The sequence below is a fragment of the Polypterus senegalus genome, chromosome 6 (assembly GCF_016835505.1).
Source record: "Polypterus senegalus isolate Bchr_013 chromosome 6, ASM1683550v1, whole genome shotgun sequence".
Taxonomy (NCBI): Eukaryota; Metazoa; Chordata; class Cladistia; order Polypteriformes; family Polypteridae; genus Polypterus; species Polypterus senegalus.
Genome location: NC_053159.1, coordinates 77,374,207 through 77,397,056, shown reverse-complemented (window position 1 = coordinate 77,397,056; position 22,850 = coordinate 77,374,207). Strand labels below are relative to the sequence as shown.

The 22,850-nt window shown below is 36.7% G+C and overlaps 1 protein-coding gene across 3 annotated transcripts in view; it reads left to right on the top strand.

Moving 5' to 3' along the window:
* Positions 1–22,850, top strand: part of spega (striated muscle enriched protein kinase a) — a 418,725-nt gene that overhangs the window by 264,992 nt on the left and 130,883 nt on the right. For all 3 annotated transcript variants that reach the window (XM_039756374.1, XM_039756377.1, XM_039756375.1), the window contains 5 exons: positions 1,783–1,941; positions 12,010–12,199; positions 12,951–13,180; positions 16,951–17,070; positions 17,811–17,915. In XM_039756374.1, the coding sequence (XP_039612308.1) occupies positions 1,783–1,941; positions 12,010–12,199; positions 12,951–13,180; positions 16,951–17,070; positions 17,811–17,915 (804 nt within the window). The remainder of the gene's footprint in view (positions 1–1,782; positions 1,942–12,009; positions 12,200–12,950; positions 13,181–16,950; positions 17,071–17,810; positions 17,916–22,850) is intronic.

Below are 22,850 nucleotides of genomic sequence, written 5' to 3'. Positions count from 1 at the left end.
TCAATGGAGACGCCCCATATACTGCTAGAGTAAATGTTTCATTTTTAGAAAATCTCGACAGGGACATGAGAATTCACACCCATAAAGCGCAATACTACATTCACAGTTGACTGACAGTAACACCAGTAATGCAAATACACCCTGCGCATGCCGTACAGCAACCTCACATTTCTAAAAAGAGCTGGTAACAGTCTCCATCTTTATTACAGTAGAGTCCATTCATACCAACATTTCTCTGGATTGGAATAATGGAATAGTTTAAAAATTAAAAATAAATATAACCTTTTGGATTGCAGCTGCTGGCTGACACCTACTTAGTTGGTATAGCACTTGCATCATGTCACAAAATGTCCTTATATTTTAAATTAATAAAAAAAATAAATAAAAACTACAGTGGTTATGCTACTGCTGTGTGCATTGCAGCCAAAAATTCAGAATCAATTACCTTGATTTCTGCATTAAAAAGTTTTTTTTTTCAGTCTTTTAATGTGCCTACAATTCTATTGTACTGTATGTTGCTGTTGATGTTGACCTTTCAGATTTTAAAGATATTATTATATACCTTAATTTGCAAATTAGCAAAACAAAACGGTAAGAACAATTTTTTCTGATGTGTTTTTATATGTTAATCTTATATTTGCTCATTACTTTCATGTACTAACTTTGAAAAAATTAGCTAGATTCTGTCTCAGGAGTGTTTGAATTTCATATACTGTATGTCATGATTGATTCAGTCTATCTATTATAGTATGTGAAACAGAGGTCATTAATGTGCAAATCACGAAGAGTAGTCTTGACAGAGCAAGAGTCGATCTACTAATGAAAAGTCAAAACAAATTACTAGATGAGCTGCAATATAGTAGGCGAAAATGTCCAAACTGAAGTGAGAAAAGCCTCAGAAGAAATTAGCAGAGATACTAATACCTTACCACAAGGTCATTCCTATTGAAACAAAATCCAGGAAATGGCTGAGCTTGTGACATGAATGCATTAACATCACACATGAATGTGCCTGTAGGACACTCTCTTTGTGAGGCATGGCATTATAGCCACTAAAATCCAAACAGGGAGAGTGATGATGTCATCACCACGCAGCACACCCATGAGAAAAATAATAAATACATTATTTTAAAAAATTAAACATCAACATTTATGGCTAAACTGTAACAATATACTAAAACAAAGGTGGTGCTGGTGACTCTCAACTCCAAAGTCCTAGGATTAAATACTGGCCTGAATACTCTCTCTGTGGAGGTTGCATGTTCTTCCTATTTGTCGGTCAGGTTTTCTCCAGGTACTCTAGTTTTCCTCCATTGTGATATGCCTTTTAATGAACTGGTGGCCCATTCAGCATTGGTTACTGTCACTACAAGTCCCATAGTCCTGAAATGCATTACGTTTGATAATGGACGATTCATTAAATAAAACGGTCAGGTCAGGTTGGGGAGCATTGAACAGAAAACCAAAAGGTAAACCAGCAGGGGTAAAGATTCACCGTATTGCAGTAAAGGAAACATTCAGAATGTATGCAGATGTTATCTTACTCTAGTCCAAAGGATTTAATTCATTGAATTCAAACAGAAAGATAATTTTGCAGTCATTTATTCAAACAATATCAACATGCTTAAATAAAATAAGCTACTTTGGAAAGCAAGAAGCGTAGTGTCAGTTCCTGTCGATGGTGATATTGCTTTGTCATCTACTGATGCATGGAAGGTAATGCTTTTGAAAACCACAAAAATTCTTATCTCAATAAAATCTGAACTTGTCTCTTCTTCACAGATGAGCTGACTTCCAGTGGGAACCTCAAAGTCATTCCTTCCATTGAACCATTATTCACAAGGAAACTGGATATCTTAGAAGTAATAGAGGGACGGACAGCTCGTTTTGACTGCAAGGTCAGCGGGACACCACCCCCAGCACTGACGTGGAGCCATTTTGGTAAGAAGGAGGGTCAACAGTGGTTTGTACAATTTTCTTCATATTGTATACCCAGGGCAAAGGAAGTTATTTCTTCCATTAGAACATTAAGACAATTTTGAGGAGAACAGACTATTCAAGCAAGTATTTCCTCTTCATCCAACTTCTACAAAATAACATTGTGTCAAGACTTCAAATATCCATGGCTATGCTGGTTGTATCCAGGTCTTGGAGATTTTTGAATGGTGTCATCCTGGTCCACTCCTTTTCCATTTTGTAGTTCTTGCAATTAATCTGAACCACTTCCTACTGTACATACTGTATACAGACTACTCACTCTAAAAATGCTGCAACAAAAGTTTTAATCAGTGTCACCTTAGTGGCACTAACCATGGGACATCACTTATGATGCTGCATGATTTATCAAGCAGAACTTAATTTGGAGATCAACCATCTCTCTGATGTGGAAGACAAACGATATAAAAGGAAAGTGAAGGAAGATAAATTAGATTATCAAAAATCTTCCTAAATTAAACCATATGTTCGTGCTACCCAAAGGTCTGTGGCTCAAGAATGCAGCTTCTCAACCATCTGACATCCCACATATAGGCAGTACATTGTTTCAAATGAGTACTGAGAGATGGACAAAAAGAGAGAAACTGTAGAGTATAATTAGGCCAAACTACCCCAAAACACATCAGTAATAAGCCAAAGCAATCCTTGCACATTAGGGTAACCTATCTACTGTATATGACATACATCTAGGTAGGTTTACAAGTCCTGTTTTACAATTCTAGCCAATGTCAGCTCACAACAAATTACTTCACTTAATATGTGAGCAAGATCAGCAGATATACTACGCCCTAAAGTCATGCATGCAAAAGAATTACTTTTAGATTCTCACTTTGAACCCATAAAAATAAGGGCTGCCTGAATACCTTTCTGACAGTCAGCAACCATTTAATTGTATATTTTATTGGTTGCTTACTCTGTTGTTCTGGTTCAATAAGAAAACATCATCTATCTGTTTTCTGAATTTACTCATTCCATGACAGGTCAGCAAAAAGTCAAAGCCCATCTCATAAGGAACCCTGAGCATGACATCAGTCCATGGCAGTAAAATACACACACACACACACACACACACAGAGTGGGACAATTTAAAGTCACCTACCAAGGTAGTGGGCACAGCATCAGGATGTTTAAGAAAACATTGAAGTGGAATTAGGAAGAATGTGTAAGCTTTACTGAGACCACCGTTAGACTATATAGATGTGAGGCAGCAATGTTAATCACTGCAACAAGTTTTCCAATAAAAGGCTATACGTATAGAATAAATTAAACAGCTACAGGATTAGGGTTAGGGTTAGCTACAGAACTGTAGAAAACACATAAATATACTGAAATACTAATAGGTATGGTATTTGTCTACTTATGGGGCAGAAATGCAGGAAGTGCAACATCATACCCTTTCAACAGTCATTTTGTTGGTTTTTGACAGAATGTGCTGCAGTTGTTGGTTTGGCAGGCAACAAGGCACAAAAAATCAGCTTGTTTTGCTTGTATGATGGCACTACAGACTGTCTTGATTTCTCTTTCACTTGTCTAGATACAGGCCTGGAGGGATACCAAGGATATCTGAGAGATGTGGAGGCAATGGTGACCTTAGGGACGCAAGAGTCCACCCTGCAGTTCTAAACCTCTGGCTGTAGCACCTGATGTTAAGACTTTAACAAATAGGCTTACCCATTCGTTGTAGGCCATTGCCTCACAGACCTGTATTTAGCATCTCTAACCCTGCTTAACACTTTAATGAAATATCTAATTTGATCACCTCCACACTCCTAACAGAAAAAAATAAAAATCTAGAACAAATCACAGTAAGAGTGCCTTATTTATTAGAATCTCAAAATCAAATACAAAGATAAAAGAATTAAAGAAAAATGTGAGTAATTAAGAAAATAATATTCTTACAAAAGATTAAAAGCAATGGCACAGATTCAGATCTTCCTTTCAATCTCCAAAGTGATCTCTGTTCTTAAGAATCTCGTTTGTTTTTTTGTTTTGTTTCTCAAATTTTTTTCTTCCCAATTGTTCAGAATCTCCTACTTCTTACTTAACCTTTGAACCACTTAGGGCTTTCCCTGCTGAGATGGTGTAATGCCTCTTTTGATGCAGACCTTTTCTTATCCTTAACCTATATGATTAAAATTTACATTACTTTGTAAAGTAATATTTCCTTATTTCTAATTCTGTTTTCACTTCCATTTGTCCTAAACTTCACTGTCAGTTAATTATTTCAGATCATCACAGTATCACAGCATCCACTGTATAAGCCCTGAGGCTGTGCACTACTGACACCTGTCTGGGCTCCAATTGGAAAAGCAAAAGAAATATAAGCAATTGTATATCAAATGTTGTAAGTCGTCTTGGATAAATGTGTGAGCCATATAAGCAAATAATTAAAAAAAAAAAAAAGTTAACCTTCCTATGCTGCATTGGACAGAGGGATTTGAATAATGAAACCTACTCACGGTTCCAAAATTCCATTTTTAAGCAGGAACTGGTTTTTGTGATTTTAACTGATACGTTTTATCTCGTGTTCTGCTCATTTCTTAATTTTAAAAATGTTCAATATAATGGACATTTCATGAAATGACAATTTCAGTCTTTTATCACTTAAATCTCTCTAGTCCATTTCTGGCCCAATTTGGCTCTTAGGCCAAGTTTATACTGGTAGGCCAGTGTGGCCTGTTCTCATTACAACCAAATAAAGCTTCTAAGACTGGCAACAGTATGAAACCTTTCAGCAAAGGCATAAGTTATAGCTAACTCAGCATTGCTGTCAGGAGGGTGGACACCTCTTGGAAGAGAGTGATTACAATGACCTAGGAAGGACAATGATATGTGCAGTGCATGGACTTATTTAATAAAACTGAATCAGGTTTTCATTATTTGACTCCTTTGTGTAGAATATGAGCACAATATCTGTTTATTCATCAGTTTCATATCTAACCAATATTTAGTAAATCAATTCTTCTTATGTAAAATCGTAATGGCTCATTTTATACATATTTTCACAATTGGAGCACTAGTAGGTTGTGAGATGTCCTCATCACTGAGTCAGTAGCCAGTTAACAATCCACCATTTTCCCCACTAGGCTGCAATACCTGATAACATTATGGAATGCAGGCTGCTGTGATTTATTTTTATAATCTGTTATTAGGTTTCATTTCCACATTTTGAAAACTTGGGTTATACTGTAATAATTTTTCTCATTATTCCTAACTAGGCAACACAGTGTCACAGTGGTTAGTAGGGTTATTATGGTTTAACCTTTTTTTTATTAGTTTTAATTTCTATATTACTTCTGGTATTACTTAGAAATTCAAATTAGATTTAGTTTTTCTTCATAATTTATTGTTAATTTTAGTATAGTTTTTATTTCATAAAAATATTTTTATTTTAGTTCTTGTCCAAACTGCCGAATTCAGACATGGGTCATGGGGGCGCATGCTGGAGCCTGTCCCATCTAGCATAGGGCCCAAAGCAGGAACAAACCCTGGACACGGTGTCAGTCCATAACTGGACAAACAAACACTAACACACATAGACACACACATACAGTACACTCCGAGCAAACACACACTAGGGCCAATTCAGAGCCACCAATTTGCCTAACCTGCATGTCTTTGGACAGAGGACACAAACTCTGGTTTCCTTACAGTGAGGCAGCAGCACTTCCACTTTGGCACCTAATTTCTATTTTATAGTTATATATACTAATTTTAGTTTTGGTAGTTATGGTATCGGTTAAAGAGATGTAATGGAGTTCAGTTTTATGCCACAAATGAAAAAGAATTATGCAGACTTAATTGGTTTTGAAATAATATTGTTTAATGTTAATAGAAGCCTATAAGTATGTCCCATTATAAACAAGTACAAACCCAAGCAGGTATTGAATATGAACAATTTTATAAGCCGCTTACATTTTTTGATCAGTTTTGTGGAATAAACTATAGTTTTACCTGTAACTTATCAATCCAGATGTAGTGGAAATAAAGCAAACAAGAAATGGCTGAATACTTCCTTCTCCATTAAAATATTTACTTTATTATAGCCCTACCATAAAACGTAATTGTGCTGCACATGTCAAATTTGGGGACACATAACTTTGTAGACATTCCAGTCTCAATGGACAAACTAACTTGGGCTTCTTCATGTCTTCATTTTTGACTGAGTTTGCTCCCCAAGATGCCCTTTGCAAACATGATGTTAACATTTGATGTCTTGCATTATGTACTGTGACAGTAGGGGTCGCTTTCGCTCCACCAAACCTGCAGACAACACGTCCAAACACCAGGTAAAAGTCCCAGAGATATTTTAATTTCTTATATAACGTGCATAAAGCACCTCCACCTCCACAATATGCAATGATAAATCAATAATAAACAATAATCAACAATAAATCAATCCTCCTCTCCGCCCAGCAGCTCCGTCACACTCCGTCCCAACTCCGGCTTATCCTGCTGGGTTTCCCATCGTCCTTTATATAGTCCATGACCCAGGAGTGTTTCTGTCCCTCAGTCCATGTGTTCCCATAGCACTTCCTGGTCAGATGAAAACTCTTATTTTTCTTCAGCCTGGAAGTACTTCAGTTCTTCCATCCCCGTGACTTGGAAGTACTTCCGGGCTATAGAGAATATAGAAATCCCTTTGTCTCTCTGCAGCATCTTTTGATGGCACCCACGACACCCAACAGAGCTGTGGAGTCGCACTCAATCTCCCATGATGCCCTGCAGGGAGGACTCCATCTAGCGGCCTGGGGGTGCTGGCCGGGATAAACTACCGGCCATCTCTCACAGTACACTTAGACTTTCATGTGCTTTCTGGTTGTTGGCACTTTCCAACATTTCTTTTTCTCTGCCCAGAAACATGTCATAGGCAATCTGTGATGACTCTGTAGGTGAATTTTAAGGTTTGTGGGGTTTGTACTCTTAATCTGTACAGAAGACAATGTACCCTGCTCTGAGACAATGCACTTACAATTGTTGTTTTTAATGTTGTATTCCAAAAACTCCAATACAGGATTTTATCATGTTCTACTGTCCATGTGGATTTCTATACAGAAATTACAGAAGTTTGCCCCCTGATGTCCTGATAATTTATGACAAATAAGAAAAATAGATTTTATTTTGTTCTGACAGATATATTAATGAAAACCATGGGTGATTTAGTGGTCTGGAGGACTTAAGCATCCTAAGGACCACTGTTTGGGTGCCACCTAGCAATACTGAGAAAACCACAGTAAAACTAATATGATGTGTGAAGGCTTAGGGGTAGCCAAGACTTGAATAGCCACTACACAAGAACAGTAAGCACTCCATGAACAGAGAGCAAAAGCAGGCAATACATGTACAGAAAAACCTACGAAACAACATCTGCATCTGTGTGTCAAGAATAGACAGCATAATCCTTCAACTACCTATTTTAAGAGTGAGAGAATGAAAGATGGGATGGAAAAATATTTTAAAATGTTATGTTGGCACCAAATTGTTTTCACAATATGAGGCATGTTCAACAGTGAATACCATAAAAAAATAAATTAAATAAGACAATCACCAGATTTAGTTTCCAGTTTCCAGTTTGCCATCTCTAGGGCTTTGTCAAGCTACTGATAAACTTTACCTGTATGTTTGTATGCTTCATTGCCAAATGACCTTCCTAAAGCACAAGAAATTTGTCAACAATAACATTCTGTTCGGGTATGGCTTCTATCAGTGCATAAAAGAATTATTTTATTTTACCAAAGGGATTTCTCTTCTGCAAAATGGCAGGTAGGTTTTTGTCAGCAAAATGCAATCACCTGTAAGAACTAACTGAAATGTTTCTCACTCGAGATTTTCAGTTCTTTAGGAAAAGGTTTTGTTACTCAGTACACTCCAGTTTCAAGCTTTTAAATTACACTTTGGCATACAAAAAGTACAAAGAAAGTCAGCAGCTTGTCATGCACCCTGGAATCTGGCTTCAGTGTATGCCAGTTGCTGTGCATGTCTGTCTGTCACATATTAAATGCTGTCACTTATGACCAGACACACATTCTGTGTATAATGTAAGAGATCATCTGTATCTCATACTTATGCCTTGTGCCCTGGAGTCCCTGTGAATGGCAGCTTTTGTTACACCTTACACATTCAGGCATTATAATTTTCCAGGTGAGCTAACTTACCATCTCTATACTGCATACTTCACTTTCACAGGGATTATTGCTATTATCTTATTGTTACTGTCAATTTCTGAACAACTGTTACTATTATTACATGAGACTTTACGCCACGACAGGCCATATTCAGATTTCCTGCCACTGGAAACACTGTTGAAGCAGTTACCTTCCATTACTAAGTGCTGTTCATTAAAGATGCATAAAGGCAGAGATGATGGTGTGCAGGCATCTAGAGTCGGATGAGTTATCTAAGGGATAAAGGTAAAGGAGTTAGAAAAATGGCAGAACAACAAACAAATACTTATTCATATATATTCATTAATTCCTGGGTTGTTGCGACTCAGATTAGCCCATGCATAAGACCGATTGTAGCCGCAGGAGTGTAACGCAAGTTTAAGCACGAGTAAAACGCGTGCCGAAAGAGATCTCTCAGTCAAAAAGCTTTTTTTTAAATATTTAGTGAAAATTCAAAGCAAACAATCTTACAAGAATAAAGAAAAAAGTTGTACGTAGAATAAAAGGCAAAAAAAAAAAAACGAAACAATGCATCTTCTCTAAACTTAACTTTTCTTGTAAAACTTTAGTTATTTCTATACTTAAAGATTCTTAAGTTCTTCTTCAGTACGCTTTAAACGTACGGCGCAGCACATTTAATTAAGAGCTTTGTCTTACATGTTACTTGGCACACAAAACACGCACACAAGGCACGGTTTAAAACCATGTGTCCTTTACACCTTACATATGGCAAGGCTGATCAATAACTGAGAATAATGTTTAGTAAGATAAGCTAGAAATAGTTAGAATATACCAATTCAATTCAACTTATGGGGGTTATAGGAAATTCCCATAGATTATGCACTAACATTTAGTAAAACATTTATGTATCTTATGTAACTAGCAAATGGCTCTTACCCCAATCCTGATGAAAACTGAAAATAATTTTTGTAATTTATTATTTTATTTCAGTTAGCTTTTTCAACTACTGAATGGTATTGTTTAGTTTTAGTTTCTCATGTTAGTTTTATTGATTCTTTTATTTCAACTTATGAAAATGTTTTATTATTTATAGTTTTCATCTTTAGGTTTTCATTTACAATAATAACCTTGGCAGTTAGCTCTGCTGCCTCACAGCTCAAGAGTCGTAAGCTTAAAAATGAACCCAATCACTGCATGGTATTTTCAGATTTCATATTGCAGGCAGTGTGGTTAAGGCTTTGGACTTCAAAAACCTTGAGGTTGTGGGTTCAAGTCCTGCTACTGATAAAATGTGACCATGAGCAAGTCACATGACCTGCCTGTGCTCCAATTGAAAAAAAAAAAACAAAAGAAGTGGAACTAATTGTACCATAAATGTTCTAAGTTGTCTTGGATAAAGGAATCCGCCAAATACATTTATGTAATATTTTTCTGTTTGTAAGACTTTTCTATGGGTTTGCTCATTTTCCTGCCTTGTTCCAAAAATTGTTGAATATGTCCTATCATGGGTGGCGCAGTGGTAGCACTGCTGCTTTACAGTAAGGAGTACCCCAAGGTTTGCATTCTGAGTCCTCCCTGCATGGAGTTTACATGTTCTCTATGTGTCTGCGTGGATTTCCTCCAGGTGCTGTGGTTTTCCTCCCACAGTTCATTGACATACAGAATAGGTGTGTTGGCAATACTAAATTAGTTCAAGTGTGTGGCTAGTGTGGGTGTTTACCCAGTGATGGACTGTTGTCCTGTCTAGGGTTTGTTCCTGCCTTCTGCCCTGTGCTAGCTGGGATAGGCTCCAGCACCCCTACGACCCTGTTCTGGACTAAGCAGGTTAAAAATTGACTGACTATCCCATCATGGACTGGCATGTCTTCAAAGAATGGTACCTTTAACCTTGAATCAGATATAATACGTTCAATGAAAGATTGATGGCTTATTTTTTTTATTTGACAAACACCTTTTCCCAAGACAAGTTGCAGAAATAAACACAAAATGTTTAAATATTATACAAAAGAATGTAAATTATCAATCAGCCAAACAAAACAATTCATTGGTAAATTATGAGAAATTTAATACTGTAGTTATTCTCATTGGATCAACCAACAAAATAGTACACTGTAAACCAGTGGCAAATAGGGGCTGTTGTTAGGACCCCAACATAGAACAAAATGATGTGAATTATAAACATTGGTCCTGGAGTGCTACTGTGGCTGCAAGTTTTCATTCTAACCCTTTTCTTAATTAGTAGCCAGAAGTTCACACTTCTGATTAACTTAATTTCCTTTATTTTAATTGCCTTGTTTTTTAAGATTCCATCCTCTAAATTGCTTCATTTTTTCCCCTGAATGGCAGACAGACAGAAATGAGAGTGAAGTGAGCTACCAGATGACCAGCTAAGTTGGGGACTCAAACTCCAACCAGTTTCTTAATTAGAAGCCAATTCTTATTGTTAATTAGTCCCATTATTTAATTCTGTGGCTTGTTGGTACTCTCATTCTGCTAACAGAGATAGCAGAATTGTTGATTGACCATTGTCAAATGGTTTTGTAGACCTGAGCAGATCAACATCACTGAGGCCTTCACCTTTCTTTATTTTTAGATAATGTATGATGAACACAAGTTAGCTGGTTAAGTGGTGGCTCATTTTGTACCTCATTATTGTTTGGCTTCTAAATAAGGAATACAAATAATTAAGGGATCTGGGTCTTATATAACAAATAAATTCAAATTAAGGATAAACAGCTAATTAGCAGCAAAAACTAATCACCAATTAAGAAATAGGTTAGAATGAACTGCTGCAGCCACAGCAGCCCTCCAGGTTTGGAGTTGGAGACCCCAGCCTAGAAAGGTGAAGTACCATAAGTAGAGTTGCTGGGTCAAAATTTTCAGAAGAACATGCAGAGAGGAAAATAGGGTGGAGGTAGTGAGGTGCTGTAAGTAGCAGAAGATCGAGATCAAAGATTTTGATCTAATAGCAAATGTACCAAACACAGGATCTCAGGAGCATCACCTTAATGTTGTCTTTCTGTGCATACCTCAGAAGGCCTCTGCTGGAAGTTGTCAACATTATCCCAAGAAAGTATAATGAGTCTTAAGACGGGAGGGAATAACTTGGTGCTACAACAGGTCAGGTCAGGTTGGGGAGTATGCACCACTACAGCTTGTTGTCGCACCCACCACATGACGAAACAGCTTGGGATCCTGGTTGGCAACTTCCCAGGCAGACACGTGGTCCAGACCCAACCTCCAGAAATAACCATCAATCTGCTGCAGCTGGGTGTTATGCGGTCGCCCCCTTGTCCTGATCCAGCCACTCAGGTCCTCAACAATGAGGATCCTGCAAGCCGGATCACCCTCGGGGAATTCAGCCACATAGCTGTAGTGACATAATTGACGCTCCCTCACAATGCAGGTAATGTGCCTCATTCGGGACTTCGTGAGCAACCACTAATTCGACACAAAGTCAAAACAGTGGCACCCAAGGATTCTCTGATTAGACATAGTACCGAAGGAGTCTTCATCTCAAGTCACTGGATAGCATCCATATCTCGCAACCATATAGCAAAACAGGGAGCACCAGGACTCTAAAGACTTGGACCTTCATCCTTTTACATAGGGAAAAGGTCCTACAATACAAGGGTAAAAACTCTGAAGGTGGTATAAGTGTGTAAGTAGATAAAAAAAATTACTTTAAATCATTTTATAGCAGGTTTTATTAACTCTTTGAGGTATAAACATCATTAATTAGTATTTCTGTAGTTTTTTATTAGTCTTTAACATTAGAAACAACTTTTACATTTCATATTTTCATTTGCTTAATTTTACTGAGAGCAAATGGGGATGACTGTAGATTGCAATGTAAACCACTTGTTTCTGTTTTTTGATTTCTTTATAGAGCAAACTTTAGAAGAAAATGAAAATATTCGCATTCTAAAGGATCACGGTCTGCACTCTTTAATCATCTCCCATGTTAGCAATGAGAATGAAGGCTTCTATACAGTCATTGCCAAGAATGCCCACGGAGAAACCGAGTGTTCTGCAGAGTTGTATGTGCAGGAGCCACGTCCAGCTGTCTCCTCTCAAATGTAAGGAAAATACTTTATAAATGTAGCTATATGTACCCTGCTCATTTGATAAGTGCAAGTCTAATTGTGGCTCTCAGGCTTCAGTGATGAACTTCTTTGCTTTTGGAAGAACGGACATTTCTGTTTTCTGATTATTTCATAGACCAAACAGCAACAGGAAGTGAGTAGCATAATACTGATATAGTCACAATATTTAGAAAAGCAAATATTATTTTTTAAAAAGTAGGCTTGTGAATTCTGTATCTTCCTATTTAATGTGCTACAGTACATGAATGTGAGGCTTTTCTTCCTGAGAAGTCAAAGTATCGAGTGTCCCCAGCATGACATCTTATCATGTCGGAAAAATAAATAGAGACAGACTAGACAAGCAAAATGCTGTTTAATAGCAAAAACATATGTGTCATTTTTGTAAACTATGAATATTAGCTATGACTTGTGAAATACAAGGTAGCGTGAATGCAAGGTCTGTGTTAATTGTCTGTTTAGATGAGTGAAAGTCTACTCCATTTTTCCAAATATATAGTTGTGGTTGCACTGGTTACCACAAGTGCCTCACAGGTCCAGTGTTCTGCATTTGAATCCTGGCCTGTGTACCCTCTGTGTAGAGTTTGAATGTTTGATTTTGTGTTCTTGACGTACCCGTGTTTGCAGTGTACTGTGGGGATAGATGCATTCTCCAAAAAGTATATAGTGCATGCTGGCAGCTTTCTTTAAGGCGTTCATAAATCCATTGGTTTTTTTACTTTTGTAGAGCCAAGCTAGAAAAGATGCCTTCCATTCCTGAAGAGCCCGAGGTTCCAGAGAGTGAAGTTGAACGATTCACCATGCCCGACTTTGTCAGGCCTCTTCAGGACCTGGATGTGGTGGAAGGGAAGGAGGCCATTTTAAAATGCAAAGTGGCTGGCCTGCCTTATCCCACTATCACTTGGTTCCACAACGGTCAAAAGATCGACAGCACAGAAGACAGAAAAATGATGCAGTGTAAGAAGGAGAGGAGCTTATTTTGCATATTCATTTCATAAATCACTAGCAGTTCCATCCTAACTGAACACACCTTAACTCCTGAAACCTTCATCTATCACTCTCCATTACCCTTATAATGTATTATTCAGAGCTTGCTATGTGATGCAGTTCTGCTGCTGAGATAAGTCAGTGTTATACCTGCTGAGTGAATGGCATCTGTGTTTATTTTCACTCCCTCTGGGATCTGGAACATGTATGTCCATCTGATAAACCAAAATAACTGACACTCTAGAGGTCTTTAAGTTGAAAACATTTTTTTAGTTTTGACATTCAATCTGACATAACGTTAATTAAGAATAAGAAGGATGTTGATATGTAAATTGCATTTACTCTTAGAATTTTCTTTTTCACTAGAAGGCTAGCTATTGTTTTTTATATGCTTCCTAAGTATGCACAAAACCAACTATATGGGGATCCTTATTGACAAAGATAAGGTGTGATGCAGATTCCCATACACATTATCTATACTATTTATAGTATATCGTCACGTGTATAGAGTAGAGTGCTAAAGAACATGCAACAAGTCCCCACACTCTGGCACCATGAATATTAAGTATGACTGGACACAGAAATTATTGGAAGTTTAAAGCTAAATATCAAAATGACACAAAAAATATGATTCACAATGCTTTTAGCTAAGTATTTTACTTTATTAAAGTAAATGCTTTGTTGCCATAACAACATCTAACATATGCAATATTATATGGTATTATTACAAGCTTATTATTACCATTAGCAAAACGTAATCAGTGGTTCTATAGAAATACTTTATATATCATTGCTACACTTACAGTCGTTGTTGTATACAAAAATGTGAACTATAATCCAAAGATCTCTAGCTGAACAGTAGGTACCAGTTAACATATAGATTTTGGAGTTCAAAGATCTGAAGGCTGTGTGTATGTGGCAATATCAAAACCACATTTTAAGTGATATTTGTCATGGCCAGTAGGTATTGCCCGTGCACTGTCTGCTGACATGTTAATCTTTCCATCAGATCTGCAGTTGCAATTGGCGTGACCCATGGAAAGTGACCAAAAATTGTCCAGAGTTGCCATCTTAACCCCTGGGCTTCTATTGTCAAAAAGTGTGTCCCAGGCTCAGCCATTAGAAATGACTGCTTCCAATAAATTACAAATATGACTTGCCGTGAATTTGGTTAATTACATTTTTTAACATTTCAGAGTCTGTTAATCTTCAAGATGTGCTGACAATATGGGAATAATATGTACCATGCAACAAAAATAGTTCATCTTATCTAACTTTTTCCTTAGGAGTAGCAGAACAAACACCAGAGAGTATATTTATAACATCACAACAGAAATATGAATATATCAACTATGAACAAATTTTTTGTGATTAAATTGGCAAATTAATTTACTATAAATTTGTTGCGGTACATATTTGTTATTGGTAATAATAAGCTACTAGGTATGAATAATAACCACATACCACTTAACAGATGATAATGTAGAAAAGTATGGTCTTACTGCTTTTTAATTAATGTAAAATTCAACCAAATAAAAGTCAGCTATAATCCATATAGAGTATGATGTAGATTTAAGAACTAGCGTTCTGCTGCAAACACAAAACTATTAGTGGTTTTATATATTTGCTAAAATATATGAACCTATTTTTCTTCAATTCATCCCTAAAAACGTCTAAATTAAAATAATTCACTCCTCAGGAGATATCAAAAAATTAAATTATATTGGAGACATCTATTTAATTGCATTATTTAAAAACTATAGAAACACTTTTGCTTAAGTACTTGATAATAGTAAATACAAGCAATTTTCAGAAAGCAATCTGAATACATACTTGTAAATGTGTCATTTACTCCAGTCTTGTTCAAACCCAAACTAGTTTCTGATAAGATTGTATTACTGTTTTGTTTTTTTTTTGTTTTTTTTGTATTAAAATTATTTTCAACAACAACTGTTAAAAACTATCTGAAGTACAATCCAAATGGAAATAATAGATTAGAATTGTGCAGCATCATATTTTAATTAATAAGTATTGGTAAACTCAGGATGCAATATCTGGGGATCATATTGAAACAATTGTGTTTTTTTAAGTCTATTGTTTATTTTTTTAAATGATGCATTTCTTTTGTTCTTTCTTAAAAAAAAAAGGGTGTCATGTATGTTCCAAAAATATGAATCCTTATTTTGTGCAACTTTGCTTTGTTGGAAGCAGCAGCCTACAGGAGATACTTGCTCCTTGCACAGTTCTCAGTTTGTTTCAGTGTCAATTAATATTCAAGAATCATTCATTCATACAAATTAGCTTCTTCCTATCTGCAGATTTATATTGACAAAAGTAAGGACCACTCTGTCATTGTCTTGATTATCTTTAAAAGGCATGAACAACAATCAGTCAGTTACTTACAGCCCTCACAATTCAATATGTTTAATACTGTATTTCTGGAGCTCTCTGGACAGTTATTTCATACTGTATTTGTGCAGGCTTTAATTTCTATTCTTCTTTAACTCTTTGCCAAATTAGAACTTACTGTATGTAGTTGATACGGGTATTCAGAATGAATACTCTGTAGAGTTTTGTGCTTGATCACCAACCTAGGAACCCTTTGTGTGGAGTTTGCAGATTCTTGATGTGTCTGAATGGAAGTCTTTCTGGGTGCTCCAGTTTTCCAAATTTGGGTGACTTGTGTATTAGATTGACTGGTGACTTCAGATTTGCTCTGTGGAAGAGAGTGTACTGTGTGAATATTCTATGGCAGATTGTTGACACATCCATGACCGTTCCATGTGTGGCTCCCGCTGACACAACCCTAAATGATTTGATAAATACAGCCAGTGCTTTTTATGCAGACAGTTTTGTATTAAAGAATTATTTCCATGTGACATGGCAGCTAAAAATCTATGCTCACCAGACAGACTCCAGGTCAACTATCAATTGGCAAGGCAAGTACTAGCACTTGAAATAGCTTTTTGTGTTAACGGCACATAAGGGAAAGTGAAGTATTGCATTTCCAGTAACTGGTTTACAATCAAAAATTCCACTATATCATCCATCTCCAAGCCCTACAGTTACACATATCTACTGTATATACAGTAGGCAGATGTTCAAATGGGTTCTAAAACCTAGAATTAGAACTGATACTAAACATAAAAGATCAATGTGAGCTGTGGAATGAAGGATGGCATTTTACTCTCTAATTTCAGATTTACAAATTAACCAAAACATGGGTGTTAAATCTTAAAGCCAAATATGAAGAGTTTACAGTAAATATAGCAGCAGTTTGTGATCATGACCAACTATAAAAGAGTCTTGTAAAAACAACATAACATACCTTTTGAAGCCTTAGTGCTTGTGGGAACTGAGAAGATGAACACAGACAAAAATGCAATTGGGCAAAGAGTTAGGTAAGAAGTGGTCAAGCAGTAACCACTGCTGACAGACAGACAGACAGACAGACAGACAGACAGACAGACAGACAGACAGACAGATAGATAGATAGATAGATAGATAGATAGATAGATAGATAGATAGATAGATAGATAGATAATCCCAAGGGGAATAGTCATCGTTTTTATTTTTGGTATGAATTTCTTGGATTTTTAAGTTCATGTCCAGTCTACAGTTTTTGATAGATTACGATCTTGTAATACAGTTATTGACATTTGTAGTACTAAAGGTTTACAGATGCTGGTATAACCTACAGCTGAATCTCAGCACTAACCAAATTCTTCATCTCCATGCAGACAGAGACATCCATAGCTTGGTTATTCGCTCAGTCACACATGCTCACGGCGGTGTCTATAAAAGTGTCATTTCAAACAAAGTGGGGAAGGCCACGTGTTATGCTCATTTGTATGTGACAGGTACGTATCTCAAACTACTCATTTCATCAAAAATGTTTTTTCCTGTCATTTTTTAATCAAGCTTGGAAAATAAATAACAAGTTCTAATAAATGTTTTCCCAAACTTATTTTTAATGTTCCCCTTCCTAACAATTCAGCAACTGTAATAAAACTGATAATATTACCACAAGGTAAGATGTGTGGGAAGTGAAATCTGGGGTAATAATTCCAAGCACTCTTTTTCTGTTCATGAAGATTCTACTGTAAGAAGGTGTATATTATGTATATACATATGTTTATTACAGATTTGTATTTTTATCATACTGAGTGCATTATTGATTCCTGTTGTTATTTGTGAAAGTTAAGTCAATGTAAAATAATAATGCAGCAACTGTTTTTATGTGAAACAACTGCTGTCTAATTTGAAGAATATGGAGATGCACCAGAGTTCATGCTGTGCACAACAATTGGTATCCTTTTCAATTAAGAATACATAATAAAGAGCAGTCTATCCATAAACACACTGATAGCAGTGTTTTCTCCCCAAATTCATTAATTCAGTTGGACTATTGTCTAAGCACACCATTCTAATGTAGTCTTCCCCTTCCGTTCTTCTTCTTCTTCCTCTTCTAATCCTTTAATTGTACAGCAAGTATTTTATAGATAAGTATGTTTTTAGGAAGTACAATGTTGTCCAGTAGAATAATATCAGTGACCAACATGACAAACAAAAACATTTCTACCTTGTATGTGACATATAGATGTCCTGCCTGACCCACCTGATGGAGCTCCTGTTGTAGAGGCAATAACAGGAAAAACAATGACCGTCAGATGGAAGAAACCGAAAAAACTGGATCCCACAATAGGTACGTTTTTCAACTCTACTAGCGATGGGACTTCAATGCTGATCCTATTTAACATCTGCATTTATTATAATTATTAATATTTACAATATATTCCTTTTTCTTGAATTCTCTTTCAAACGTAACACCCTTTTATTATTTTGTGATTTAATGCATTTTCTTTGGATTATTGTTGTTTTGCTGGCAATGTTCAACTGATGTAAAGTGTGCACTACTTACAGGAACATGTGTTTGATTATTTTGTTATGGTTGTTTTTACCTGTATTGGTTATGACATTTTATCCCATTTGATATTCCTTTATTTGAATAACACAGTATGTAGTGTTGCCACCTCTGTGTAGAGTTGGTACATTCTCCCGATTATCTGCATGGGTTTTCCTCAGGATACTCAAAAACACGCTGGTTAGTATAATACTTGGTCATCCTCTCTCTGAGTGTGTATGTGTTTGGGAGGTGGACCCTCTCATGAAGCAGTGCTAAAGTTGGCAGCACATTACACAGTTTCCAGTCAGACAGCATGTCAGACTCAACAACAGCACTTACTGTATCTCATTACCTTGAGGATGACAGATTAAATGAATGGGAATCACAACTTATACAACTCCATGACAGCTTTTCAGTACAGCTTCATATTTTCAGAGTTTCACCAGTTCGCTGCATTTTGACAGCCAGTTAACGTTGCTTTCTGATGGTGCGGTTGCCTGTATTTATGTCTTTAAAGTATGGCAAGTTCTGCCATTCTTTATTCCCAATCTCTCATGGTACGATAAACACAAGACATCAGAAACATGGGTCTACCTTCTGTTTGCCGGGATAAAAACGTGTGCTTCCCTCCGAATTTTATTCATTGTACTTCCAGATGAGCACTTATTGGTTGTCAGCTCACACACACACACACACAAGCCCACCCTCACAACTTAAGGCAAAATCAAACCAGTTTGATGTTGATGGAACAAGTCGTGGACTGGTCTTAATGAGTTGCTGCTAGGAATGTCAAAGTACATTACAGGGGGAGTGTGCCCCAAATGTCCAGAACACATTAGGATAATGTAAATAAAGTCTGTGAGTGAAAATTCCATTGTGCAGTGTGATGGGGGCTTAAATCCAGGCTGAGCACAAGCAGCAGACTTGCAATGAAGATGTAGTGATGCTTCCTCTCCATCATGCTGCTTCTGCCTTTAGTTTTTTGAAATCTGCGTTTTTTAACAACTCATCATTTGGAAGAAACAATTAGCTCAATTAGAAATTAGTTACATTCTTTGCATAAATTAGTGAAAAAACTGCAAACTGGAATCATGGGTAGGGATGATCATTACACTTCTATTTCTTAGAATGTTGTGATTATATTAGGGCAGTCAGCACTGTAAGCTACTTGACAGACTGGCAAGTTAAATACAGAGGTACTAGAGACGTATTATGAGTTTTGGTGCCAGTCAAAGATAATTGTTTTTGGCACATATGAGAGATGACATTGATTTGATATTCTTACAGAAACATGACATGAAAAAAAAGAATTTTCAAAAAAACATTTTACCTTTGAAACTTTTCTCTAGCATTGTACCAATTTTGCCGTAAACCTCCTCCACACTCTCTATCCTCCCACGCTGCTGCACCAATGTCAGTACGTGTAAATCAAGAACACCAGTGCTATGTAATGACATTTGGTTTATTGTAGTGAACCCCCTGTAGGTTGATAATTTTCATTTCTATCAAATGATGTGGCATCCTTTAGTTCCTAACACATCACCAAGTCCATATCAGTATAGATATCCAGTAGGATTTTTTCTCATTGAGATCTGATATGTTTTCAGTGTTCCTTTAATTTTTTTGAGCAGTTTATTTCATAAAAATTTTAAAGGTAGTATTTCGTACTGTACTGGATGTATATGTAATTCTTTAGGTACACTCTTAACTTTTTTGTATTATTGTTAAATAATAAAATGTAAAAAAAAAAAAAAAATACATGAAAATACTGCCCTGACCAAAGCACTGCCTGAGGCATTAGCTTCGTGGCCAACCCTGGATGCGACAATATTTTTTAACACATTAAAACAGGCCACATTAATCACAAAAATTAACTTAATTGCTTGCCTAATCACTGAAACAGTTACTATTAATTATGCTGTTTTGTTAAGAAGTTTCTAAAATTCAGAATAAACGTTGATATTTATTGACAATATCTCCACATATTATATTTGGAAATGTTGAGCACTAGATTTTAGTGCAATGAATCCAGTGTTATGACTGAATTACTGTCCCATACAATGCATGCTCAAGTGTGGTGAAATTGTTTGTATTCAAACAGAGAAAGGCCAACTACATAGCTCATTTTTATTAGTTTTATGTATATATGTATACCCAGCAGTGATAGCATTCAACCTATAAACAAAAAAAAGTGCAAATATGGTTTTGTATAGGATTCTATTATGTTGGAAAAGTCACAATTCCTGTTCTGTCTTGTTAGCACATGCCAATTACCATTCAGAGCTCTGTCTGTGCCAGATTGTTTCCACTTTTTCCCAACGTTCTCTGTAATGATTTGTCCTGGCCTTTAAAACTCAACATTAGGCTTTGCATCCAAAACTAGGCCCCAAGACTCAAACCCTTACTACTCTGTAACAGTACAGTGCAGAGTAAAATAGTTTAATTACTAGCAGATACCTGTAAAAAATGGACAAATGAAAATAAAATAAATTTCTTGAGTTTTTAATTAATTAAGCCACTATCCTTGAGCAGATTTTTGTGCAGATGCTGCAGTAAGTTCTCGAGTGTCTTACTGATATGCTGTGACTAACAAAGCTTCCCCATTCTCTTTGACAGTGATGCTCTTATATGTTTCATTTATTTTTCTTATCTGGTGCAGTGCTCTCAATATGTTACTTTAGGACTTCTGAGATTATGAACTAGAGTCCCCGGCACTACTCATTTTGAAATATCCTAAATTCATGTATGGAAAGCAAAAAAAAAATTTACATTTATTAGAAAGGTTAAGTGTTCCTGTGCGCCTTTGTTTACCTTCCTGTTTCCTATTAATGTTAAGGCTTTCGAAGCCTTAGTTCCTGTTAATCAGTTTGCGAAAGGTTTATACTGCAAAAAATGAAATCTAAGTATATCATGACATTAAATCTTTTTTCCTTATTGTAATGTAAGTTTTCTAAACTAAAGCGGGACGACAAGCCAAAGAGTGTCCCGAAACACAATCACCGTGTCTGTGGAAGACAGTCCCAACGTTGTAGCAGTTCGCAACTAAGGCAGATCCGAGCCGATTGTGGTCGCAGTATAAGCGCTTCCCGTCAATAGGTGATGCAAGGATCATTATTACTTGGCCACTAACCTGCCTGACTGCTGTGTCTCTGTAAAGGAGAGTGGCAGACCCCGTTACAACAAATAACCGCTCTGTTCCTGTTTCAAACTGAATAAAGTTGGTTTTGCTAAAGTACTGAGACTCAGCCTCATGTTTTGGGGTACAAGACAGGGATTCGTTCGTCACAGTAAGAATTATTGACTTATTGAAAATTTTGTATTTATGATTTTTTAACTTACTTTAAGAAATCTTGCCAAGTCAATTTTGCTTACCAATTGGCAGATATTTTTTCCCAAAAAAAAAGAAAACCAACTCTCACTTAAATTTTTTGTCTGGTTTTTGTGTATGCATTTTTTGCAGTGTACAAGCTTGGTTCAATGAAAAGAAGAAATTCTTTCACTAATCCAAATTTACAATAATTTATTCTTTTCATGTCAGTATTAGCATTTTAAAGCTTTCCTGTTTTAATCTTTTTAAAAATCCTTACATATATGTGTGATGGTGCGGGTCCACTCCAAATTCCCTCTTCACCTATGGAAGTCTCATGAACCCAACACCGCTGATAGTTACGCCTGAGCTGAGCTGACAAATGGGGACAAATTTCACACAGAGCAAAGGGACAGTGGAAAAATGCCAAGGTGCATTTATTAAAAACTAAATCCAAACAAAACAAAAAAAGTCCACAGTGCAGTGTTCCAAATGTCTGTGAATAAATCCATAAAAACCAAGTGAAAATTGGGGGATGAAAACCATACTAAATAAATCCATTAAAATCAGAGGGTAAAATACAGTCATTAACTCCTCACAATCTCAAACCAGCTCTTTCTTCATCTCCCTGGCTCACCCATCTCTCACATAGCTGGCAGAGACTCAGCAGCCACGAACTTCATTTCTCTGACCCCGTCTTGGCTGCCTCCAAACCGCATACCCAGACCATCCCATTTTCCTTCATGCTCCAGCAGTCGTACCTTGGATCCATAGGGAGGTCATATGTCATGCTCGCCCCACTTGACACTATTATTCAGTGGGGCGAACCAACCCCTAGAGCGCCACAGGCTACGCTCCTTCGTGGGGACCCTGCTCGTGCTGCCTTCCCTGTTCAGGTGGCCAGATCGTTTTCCCGAGACTACTTTTCTCATCTTTTAACCTCTATTCTCTCTGTTTCAATCTTCGGTCACTCTCTCCCTGTGCCGGCCCATACTTATATGGCTCTGTGGGCGCAACGCTTTAATCACATACCACAAGAAGCCGATGAAGCAATTGAGAACAATCGACCCAATTACCTCATTAACTCTCTGCAGTCGTGCAATCGCGCCCACCAAGATTGACACAGCTGTCTGGATTTAAAACCATTTTTTGAAGCCACGGACCCGCAAACCACAATATGCTTTTTCAGTCACTCATTCTATTTGAAATAATAAATATCCATAAGGGAGGTTAATGCACATATAGACATACCATAACTGTTAGGAAACAAATTAGATCATTAGGACACAATGTGGATGAGAGGATCAGAAGCCAGGAAACCAAACGCATTGATCAAAAGTTGTAGTCTGAAAAGTCAAAGTAAGAGGTCCTAACACTGAAGTCTTCTCAGAAGCTCCTCTGGCTTCCTTTAGTGCTTATGAGAAAAA